Source organism: Salvelinus alpinus, chromosome 3 (assembly GCF_045679555.1).
Source record: "Salvelinus alpinus chromosome 3, SLU_Salpinus.1, whole genome shotgun sequence".
Lineage (NCBI taxonomy): Eukaryota > Metazoa > Chordata > Actinopteri > Salmoniformes > Salmonidae > Salvelinus > Salvelinus alpinus.
The window spans coordinates 9,042,779-9,053,403 of record NC_092088.1 but is presented as its reverse complement, the minus strand read 5'-3'; the positions used below and the strand labels follow the sequence as shown (position 1 = coordinate 9,053,403).

At 43.1% G+C, this 10,625-nt stretch overlaps 2 protein-coding genes across 2 annotated transcripts in view; both read left to right on the top strand.

The window, feature by feature from the left end:
* Nucleotides 1-216: 216 nt before the first annotated feature.
* On the top strand, nt 217-3,191 carry prr18 (proline rich 18). The gene has a single exon (XM_071391377.1). It carries the CDS (start codon nt 1,832-1,834, stop codon nt 2,579-2,581), a length of 750 nt encoding a protein of 249 aa, XP_071247478.1. The 5' UTR covers nt 217-1,831; the 3' UTR covers nt 2,582-3,191.
* Nucleotides 3,192-3,318: 127 nt separating this feature from the next.
* The window catches only part of LOC139569970 (uncharacterized), a 67,398-nt gene continuing 60,091 nt past the window's right edge, over nt 3,319-10,625 (top strand). The window contains exon 1 of the mRNA XM_071391376.1: nt 3,319-5,546. Coding sequence (XP_071247477.1) covers nt 5,412-5,546 — 135 coding nt within the window. The 5' untranslated portion in view covers nt 3,319-5,411. The remainder of the gene's footprint in view (nt 5,547-10,625) is intronic.

Genomic DNA, 10,625 nt, shown 5'->3' with positions numbered 1-10,625 from the left:
TATTACAGATCAATATATGTGAGAAGCCAATGGCATACAATTAAAGGGCCAATCAGCTGTTGAAACAATAACAATCCACATCCCCGCCACTGTTTTGAGTAAAAAGCTGAGTGATGGAGAAATGTAACCAGTCTCAAATTCATAGACAGAGCAACGGATGCAAGGTCTGACCATCCATGATATCAACATTATAGTTTTAATTATGTTTTATCTAATTTTGGGTTCTGCTGGGTTATGACTGTTAAACTACGCTCGTGAGCCATTTATAAGTTATATTAGTCAAGAATCAATGGTTACATACCAAAAATGGTCCCTATAAAATCAAACGTTATTTGTCACGTGCCGAATACAACCTTGCCGTGAAATGCTTACTTACAAGCCCTTAACCAACAATGCAGTTTTAAGAAAAATACGAGTTAAGAAAATATTTACTAAATAAACTAAACAAAAAATATGTTTTAACTAACACAATAAAATAACAACGAGGCTATATACAGGGGTTACCGGTATCGGTACCGAGTCAGTGTTTATTTTAAAGTTTTATTTCACCTTTATTTAACCAGGTAGGCTAGTTGAGAACAAGTTGTCATTTACAACTGCGACCTGGCCAAGATAAAGCAAAGCAGTTCGACACATACAACAACACAGAGTTACACATGGAATAGACAAACATACAGTCAATAATACAATAGAACAATCTATATACAGTGTGCGCAAATTGGGTAGGATAAGGGAGGTACGGTAATAAATAGGCCGTAGTGGCGAAATAATTACAATTTAGCAATTAAACACTGGAATGGTATATGTGCAGAAGATGAATGTGCAAGTACAGATACTGGGATGCAAAGGAGTGTGCGGGGGTACAGGTTAGTTGAGGTCATTGAGGTAATATGTCCATATGTCCAGGGGTTTTAACTAAGACCCGACAGAACGTATTGCAGCACACCCTTCGAGAGATTACGCTTTAAGCCTCTGAAAACAATATTATACCTCTGAATAAAATAAAATTTTGCTCACTATTTATTCAAAATGGAATCATTCAATACTATTGATGTCGAAACAGTCAATAGACTTCATCCTTAATTGGTTAATATATATATATATATATATCCCTAGACGATTGACAAGCAGGTTTCGACCTAGAAAAGGTTCCCGAACAGAGAAAAGGCAGATGGATATATACCAGACATACTAGGTTACATGAGTAAATGGACATTTGTCCCTGGGAAATTATAAATAGCTGTAACAATATTTTATGTGTGTTCTTTATTTTTTTTCATCTAATTTATTTGGTTTTAATTTTAATTTCAGTGGATGAACTGAATGGAAAAATGTGAACATTCTACTGAAATGTGAATGTGAATTGACCTCAGCCCTGTAATCACAGTCCCCTGAATAGTAAGACTATCATGTTATTGGTCAGTTTGTATATATATATATTTTACATTCGACAAGAACACCGTTACATTTAAAGTCCTACGTGGAATGAATGACATCACTATCCTAAAGGCCTCGGCAGAAGCCACGCTTGTTTTTATACGGTTGTTGCCTTTGTTTAGCCGCGTGCCTTCCGCTCCTCTGCTCTTTCCGTGGACACGCCTCCCACCGACGAGCCTTATAAATACCAGACGAACCGCAGCTTCACACCAGTTGAATTACAAAACGGATTATAGCGCTGTTGCACATTACGGCATTCAAGATACCTCATTTTTACTTGATCTGATAATGCAATTGGAATACAGTATATTTATTTACAGTCTTCGAGTTTAAAATTGTTATTCTGTTTAATAGAAGACGTTGCTTTTGTGGACGGATCACTTAAATCCCAATAATGCCTTTTCCGCCGATAAATCTCCATCAACGAATCTCTTCTCCCGGGAGAGAGGTGTTCAGGAAAAAGAAACAGACGGAGGAAAAAGACTCGGAGAAGGAAAAGATCTCGAGGTCTTGGACTACTGCCAATCTGAGGAATTTGGGGCGAAAACCCCAACAACAGAAACCCAAACTCCCGATTCAGGAGACAGAAGGTTTAAAGAGCTCCTGGCTAACTTTACCCAAACAATCTCAAGACTGGTGCGAGAGCGTTCCGCTTTACAGTTCTGTGGAATCCACCACGCACCGGGACAGGGGCAAGCAGTCCTCGCGGAGTTCCATAGGAAAGGACGAGGCAGGAGAAGAAAGGAAGATTCAATTCTCTCTGAGCCTCACACCGGAGGCCATTCTCGTTATTCAGAAACGCAGCTTAGAAAAACAGATGTTAGCCAAACAGCAGAAGGGTTGTGTGTCCGTAGACTTTCGGCACAGGCGAGTCTTTCCATCCAAACGGACTCAAGGTGGTTCCAAAATCTCGACCATTCCCGTCGCCAATCTGGAACACGCAGAGGACATTACAACCATCGTCAAAATATCTTTACTAAATGATCAGTATAAATACGATGACGTGGAATATGAAGAAGAAGACGGCGATGTGGACGAGACGGTGGTGAGGAAATGCAAAGAATGGCTGAAAGGAGTAGAAAGCGCCGCTGCTTTTGGGAAAGTGGACAAACTATCTACCCTTCCTCACCTAAAAAGCTGCTGACGAATACTTCTCATATTACAAGACTTTAATATGACGCGATAAGGCAAGCTACGAACATTGCACATTGTAGCCTACACAAGATATATGGATTGTTAGTAGCCTATCCACTGACACTGCTCACCATTACGCACGGCGAACACCTCCCACACACATGGGAATGTTGTTTTTTTACTAGTCTAATAATTCTAATGATGTCTGAATTGAATAGCCTTTCATGTTGACACTGTCAAAATCCTGTGTTCTCCTCTTTTGCACGTGCTTTTGTTTTTATTGAGGCTCCTTTATCCGTTGGTTGGCATGAGCCGCCTGCGATCCAAGGACCCTCTTCCTTTGTGTCCAAGAACAATAGCTGTCAACGGCAACGACAGAGTTACTTTGTGCGTTTTGTTGTTGTTGTTGTTGTTGTTGTTGTTGGGTGCACCTCTCAGAAGATGCACCTGTTTTTTTTTGCACTGTCTGGAAAATGAAAGAAAAAATGTTTTGGAGGTGGATCAGATTTGTACCGTATTTATTATGAGGGAGAGGGGGGATGTTTGTATCAGCTCAAATGTTTCGTTCTACCCTGACATTTTTATGCCATTTGTATGAAGTAAAAAATGTTTTCAATCTACATGCACGGATCATTTGACTTATTTCATTAGTGTAGACATTACCCTGGCAGTTTAGTGATCAATAAACCCAAAAACAAATTAGGCAAATTCAGTTTCTAGTCCGCTATGTATCCAAATGGTAGACATATCTCCCTGTATTCGGTACTTGAATGAAGGTCTGTAGCCATGATGACAACTGTAACCACTGGCAATTGGTTCTGCCCGATCAACAAGTCAAAAGTCAAGAATGGCTTGATGGCTCAGATGTCATGGAAAGCTTAGGTTTCACAAGGTTGCTTGTATATGCTACATTTGAGTCATTTTGGGCGCTAACTAGATAAGCTTCTTACTAGAATGTGTGTTAATCAGGGTTGTCAGAGAGCTCTCGTGCACAGCACCCGCTGACAAATGCCAGAGCATTAGCCTACTAAGGAGTAGGACTAGTGGCCAAGGCTAGTGCACACGGTAATGCTATTAGGTCTTTAAGCCATTGATTTAATCAATATGTCTAGGCCTAGTTGGCTTTCTGCTTATCGTGTCAATCAACTCGTTTTCAGCTGAACAAAATGTATATTCATGTTATATCAGATACATCACCCCGTTATTGTTATAAAGCCATAGCCAATGCATAAACATCCTGTGGCCTATACGTTTGTTATAGAACTGATCTGGTGCGCTGCTCAGAGAGGATGGACGCGCGCGCCTGCTGTTGGAGAGAGAGAAGGGACACTAAACAGCCCAGTGAATATGGCCTATTGAATAGGGCCTATTCGTATCATGGCAACCACTCTATATACACATGTCTTAAACAGACCAGTTGACGCCGGTCATTGCTGTTAGGACACTTGTGTAATGTCATGCTGATACAGGATTATATCATCGGCTAAGGCATTTCTTGACATGAATAGTTTAATAGTCTGATTCGTTCAATTCCTGAGAAGAAAGTTATGTTGCCCCCACATTGTTAGGCTACAATATCTGCCGATGTAATACATTTTTTGGGACATGTGAGAACTATAGGCAGATAGTTAGTGTCCATCCTACCTCGAGGTAACTTAGGCTGTAATAGATATTATGATACAAAGGCCTAGTAGAAGTGTAGAAATCATTACACTAATTATTATTATACTATGCACATCACTAGATAGACAAGGACAAATACTAGTCTCAACTAGGATGCAAGTCTGTGGAGACTAGGCCAAATATTAGTCTCAACTAGGATGCAAGTCTGTGGAGACTAGGCCAAATATTAGTCTCAACTAGGATGCAAGTCTGTGGAGACTAGGACAAATACTAGTCTCAACTAGGATGCAAGTCTGTGGAGACTAGGCCAAATATTAGTCTCAACTAGGATGCAAGTCTGTGGAGACTAGGCCAAATATTAGTCTCAACTAGGATGCAAGTCTGTGGAGACTAGGCCAAATATTAGTCTCAACTAGGATGCAAGTCTGTGGAGACTGGGCCAAATATTAGTCTCCACTAGGATGCAAGTCTGTGGAGACTAGGCCAAATATTAGTCTCCACTAGGATGCAAGTCTGTGGAGACTAGGCCAAATATTAGTCTCCACTAGGATGCAAGTCTGTGGAGACTAGGACAAATACTAGTCTCAACTAGGATGCAAGTCTGTGGAGACTAGGCCTATTGTTTTATAAGAAAATACATGTGAACAGAAAATACTTTATTTCATCAACACTGCAGCTTATAACCTAGAACCTTTACAGCCAGTCAGACTTAGAATTGACTGAAAGGTAAAAAAAAAAAGAAGAAAAAAAAAAAAAGATGAAGTTGTGGTTCACATTGTTCTGTGTAACTTGGTAACCATGGAGTTTTACTGAGGGAGGAGTGTAAGCCCGAGCCTAGGGACTCATAACATTCTGACTGGCTGCTCGAGGTAGAGGGGTAAGTGAGAGCTGTGAGCTGAAGGGTTGTCCTCCGTTCCATTTAAATTCCTGTCAATTCAGAAAGTTAACCAAATTCAATTTCCAAATGTTCCTCATTGAAGAGAATTGGAATTTCAGTTTACTTCCTGAATTTACTGGAATTGAATCCAACCCTGGTGAGCTGGATTTAAAAAAGGTTTAAGTGTTTGCTAACTTAAAAAGATTATCATATAATATCCTTTGTGAAATTCTTTAAATTGTTGATATTGTGCAAGCTGCTAACAGGTCGGCTGTAGTACCATGTAGCAATAGTGTGTACCTACATTGTAATTACACCAGCGTACTTATATTGATAAACTATGTTGTTATCCCGTCTCAAGGTGAAGGTTGACTGTGATTGGATCACGATGAAGTCAAAGTGTAAAGACATCCACCAATCGAGCAACCTTCCCTGCATCTTGGAAACATACCTGCCATCTAGTGGTGGCAAAAAGGTAAAACTATTATTATTATTATTATTGTCTTTTTAGTGCCTTGGGTGTTAGAAATGCACTTTATGAATTAAATTAATTATTATCATTATTATTACTTATCAACCAACCAAACTATCAACCAATAGTTGTCTCATATGCCTTGTTTTCTTGCTAACGGAGTTCTCTAAAACATTTGTTTGGGTCAGAGGAGGCAATAAGCTTCACATATTCATCAGGATAATGAAAGCCCTGAATGGAAATCATGCTTAAAATAAACGCTGAAGAGAAGTTGTGGGTAAAATACAAAATAGCATACACAAGTGTAGGTAGGAACCAATACAATGATAACCTCCACTGAGTACAGTGAGGGAATGAGTAACTTCCTACTTCAACTATTAGGCATCTGATTCTGATAGGCCAGACATAGCATCATGACTAGTAGTGTATTCTGTCTGTACCAAGCCAGTGTGTGTGTGTGTGTGTGTGTGTGTGTGTGTGTGTGTGTGTGTGTGTGTGTGTGTGTGTGTGTGTGTGTGTGTGTGTGTGTGTGTGTGTGTGTGTGTGTGTGTGTGTTCATATTTTGTGGTGTTACAAAGTAGGATTTAAATGGATTTAATTGTGATTTTTTTGTCATTGATCTACACAAAATACTCCATAATGTCAAAGTGAAAATTCTACAGATGTTTACATTCATTGCACCCCCTTTGTTTAGGCAGGCCTAAATTAGTTCAGGAGTAAAATGTGGCTTAACAAATCACATACTAAGTTACATGGACTCATTCTGTGTGATATAATAGGGACTGATATGATTTTTAAATGACTACATCTTCCTCTGTCCCCCATACATACCACATCTGTATTCAAGCACAGATTCAACTACAAAGACCAGGAAGCTTTCTCAACAGCCTCATAAAGAAGGGCAGTGATTGGTAGATGGGTGACAGTTACACATTAGACATTGAATATCTCTTTAAGCATTGTCAAGTTAATAATTATTGCTGTGGATGATGTATTAAACCACCCAGACACATCCAAGATACAATCGTCCTGCTGAACTGAGCTGCAGGACAGGAAGGAAACTGCTCAGGGACGTGATTTTAAAACCACTACAGAGTTCATTGGCTGTGATAGGGGAAAACGGAGGATGGATCAACAACATTGTAGTGACTACACAATAATGACCTTAATGACAGAGTGAAAAGAAGAATACAAATATACAGAATACCAATATTCCAAAACATGCATCCCGTATGCAATAAGGCACTAAAGTTATACTGCAAGAAAACACAGCAAAGGAATACACTTTTTGTCCTAAATACAAAGCCTTATGTTTGGGGTAAATCCAACACAACACATCATTGACTAACTGCCTCCTTATTTTCAAGCATGGTGGTGGCTGCATCATGTTATGGGTATGCTTGACTTTGGCAAAGACTGGGGAGTTTTTCAGGATAAGATTAAATGCAATGGAGCTAAGCACAGGCAAAATCCTAGAGGAAAACTAGCCTCAGCCTGCTTTCCACAAGACACTGGGAGACAAATTCACCTTTCAGCAGGACAGTAACCTACAACGCCACATCTACACTGGAGTTGTTTACCAAGAAGACAGTGAATGTCCCTGAGTGGCCAAGTTACAGTTTTGACTTAAATCTGGTTGAAAATCTGTGGCAAGACTTGACAATTGCTGTAGCCATGACCCCTGACACCTTGAAGAACTTTGAAAAGAATAATGGGTAAATGTTGCAGAATCCAGGTGTGGAAAGCTCTTAGAGACTTACCTAGAAAGACTCACAGGTGTAATCACTGCCAAAGGTGTTTCTAAAATGTATTGGCTCGGGGGGATACTTATCTAATCAAGGTATATTCGTTTTAAAATTTTCATTACTTTTTAAGAAATGTTTGAATTATTTTGTGTAGATCGTTGACAGTTAAATACATTTTAATACCACTTTGTAACACAATAATATGTGAAGAAATCCACGGGGGTGAATACTTATGATACCCACTGTATGTGTGTGTGTGTGTGTGTGTGTGTGTATGTGTGTGTGTGTGTGTGTGTATGTGTATGTGTGTGTGCGTGCATGTGTGTACCAAAACCAAGTCTTTTCTCCATGGTACTGTACAGTACCTGCAATGACATGACGCTGCCAGTCCAGTGCAGTGGTTGTGAAACAAATGGCACCCTATTCCCTACGTAGTGCACTTCTTTTGACCAGGTCGCATAGGGTATTGGTAATGAACTATATATATTTTTGTATTTTATTTAACCTTTATTTAACTAGGCAAGTCAGTTAAGAACAGATTCTTATTTACAATGACAGCCTACAGTGGCCAAACCCAGACAACGCTGGGTCAATTGTGCGCCGCCCTACGGGACTCCCAATCACGTCCGGTTGTGATACAGCCTGGATTTGAACCAGGGTGTCTGTAGTGACTTCTCTAGCACTGAGATGCAGTGCCTCAGACCTCTGAACCAGGGTCTGTAGTGACTCCTCTAGTACTGAGATGCAGTGCCTCAGACTGAACCAGGGTCTAGTACTGAGATGCAGTGTCTTAGACCGCTGAACCAGGGTCTGTAGTGACTCCTCTAGCACTGAGATGCAGTGTCTTAGACCGCTGAACCAGGGTCTGTAGTGACTCCTCTAGCACTGAGATGCAGTGTCTTAGACCGCTGAACCAGGGTCTGTAGTGACTCCTCTAGCACTGAGATGCAGTGCCTCAGACCACTGAACCAGGGTCTGTAGTGACTCCTCTAGCACTGAGATGCAGTGTCTTAGACCGCTGAACCAGGGTCTGTAGTGACTCCTCTAGCACTGAGATGCAGTGTCTTAGACCACTGAACCAGGGTGTCTGTAGTGACTCCTCTAGCACTGAGATGCAGTGTCTTAGACCGCTGAACCAGGGTCTGTAGTGACTCCTCTACCAATGAGATGCAGTGTCTTAAAACGCTGAACCAGGGTCTGTAGTGACTCCTCTAGCACTGAGATGCAGTGTCTTAGACCGCTGAACCAGGGTCTGTAGTGACTCCTCTAGCACTGAGATGCAGTGTCTTAGACCGCTGAACCAGGGTCTGTAGTGACTCCTCTAGCACTGAGATGCAGTGCCTCAGACCACTGAACCAGGGTCTGTAGTGACTCCTCTAGCACTGAGATGCAGTGCCTCAGACAGCTGAACCAGGGTCTGTAGTGACTCCTCTACCAATGAGATGCAGTGTCTTAGAATGCTGAACCAGGGTCTGTAGTGACTCCTCTAGCACTGAGATGCAGTGCCTCAGACCACTGAACCAGGGTCTGTAGTGACTCCTCTACCAATGAGATGCAGTGTCTTAAAACGCTGAACCAGGGTCTGTAGTGACTCCTCTAGCACTGAGATGCAGTGTCTTAGACCGCTGAACCAGGGTCTGTAGTGACTCCTCTAGCACTGAGATGCAGTGTCTTAGACCGCTGAACCAGGGTCTGTAGTGACTCCTCTACCAATGAGATGCAGTGTCTTAGAACGCTGAACCAGGGTCTGTAGTGACTCCTCTAGCACTGAGATGCAGTGCCTCAGACCACTGAACCAGGGTCTGTAGTGACTCCTCTAGCACTGAGATGCAGTGTCTTAGAACGCTGAACCAGGGTCTGTAGTGACTCCTCTAGCACTGAGATGCAGTGCCTCAGACCTCTGAACCAGGGTCTGTAGTGACTCCTCTAGCACTGAGATGCAGTGCCTTAGACCGCTGAACCAGGGTCTGTAGTGACTCCTCTAGCACTGAGATGCAGTGCCTTAGACCACTGAACCAGGGTCTGTAGTGACGCCTCTAGCACTGAGATGCAGTGCCTTAGACCGCTGAACCAGGGTCTGTAGTGACTCCTCTAGCACTGAGATGCAGTGCCTTAGACCGCTGAACCAGGGTCTGTAGTGACTCCTCTAGCACTGAGATGCAGTGTCTTAGACCACTGAACCAGGGTCTGTAGTGACGCCTCTAGCACTGAGATGCAGTGCCTTAGACCGCTGAACCAGGGTCTGTAGTGACTCCTCTAGCACTGAGATGCAGTGTCTTAGACCACTGAACCAGGGTCTGTAGTGACTCCTCTAGCACTGAGATGCAGTGTCTTAGACCGCTGAACCAGGGTCTGTAGTGACTCCTCTAGCACTGAGATGCAGTGTCTTAGACCGCTGAACCAGGGTCTGTAGTGACGCCTCTAGCACTGAGATGCAGTGACTTAGACCGCTGAACCAGGGTCTGTAGTGACTCCTCTAGCACTGAGATGCAGTGCATCAGACCGCTGAACCAGGGTCTGTAGTGACTCCTCTAGCACTGAGATGCAGTGCATCAGACCACTGAACCAGGGTCTGTAGTGACTCCTCTAGCACTGAGATGCAGTGCCTTAGACCACTGAACCAGGGTCTGTAGTGACTCCTCTAGCACTGAGATGCAGTGCATCAGACCACTGAACCAGGGTCTGTAGTGACTCCTCTAGCACTGAGATGCAGTGTCTTAGACCGCTGAACCAGGGTCTGTAGTGACTCCTCTAGCACTGAGATGCAGTGTCTTAGACCGCTGAACCAGGGTCTGTAGTGACTCCTCTAGCACTGAGATGCAGTGTCTTAGACCGCTGAACCAGGGTCTGTAGTGACTCCTCTAGCACTGAGATGCAGTGTCTTAGACCGCTGAACCAGGGTCTGTAGTGACTCCTCTAGCACTGAGATGCAGTGTCTTAGACCACTGAACCAGGGTCTGTAGTGACTCCTCTAGCACTGAGATGCAGTGTCTTAGACCGCTGAACCAGGGTCTGTAGTGACCCCTCTAGCACTGAGATGCAGTGCCTCAGACCACTGAACCAGGGTCTGTAGTGACTCCTCTAGCACTGAGATGCAGTGTCTTAGACCACTGAACCAGGGTCTGTAGTGACGCCTCTAACACTGAGATGCAGTGTCTCAGACCGCTGAACCAGGGTCTGTAGTGACGCCTCTAGCACTGAGATGCAGTGCCTCAGACAGCTGAACCAGGGTCTGTAGTGACGCCTCTAGCACTGAGATGCAGTGCCTCAGACCGCTGAACCAGGGTCTGTAGTGACGCCTCTAGCACTGAGATGCATTGCCTCAGACCGCTGAACC

What these genes read in the sequence shown, in the direction of transcription:
- prr18 (XM_071391377.1), top strand. Translation starts at nt 1,832, where the DNA reads ATGCCTTTTCCGCCGATAAATCTCCATCAACGAATCTCTTCTCCCGGG.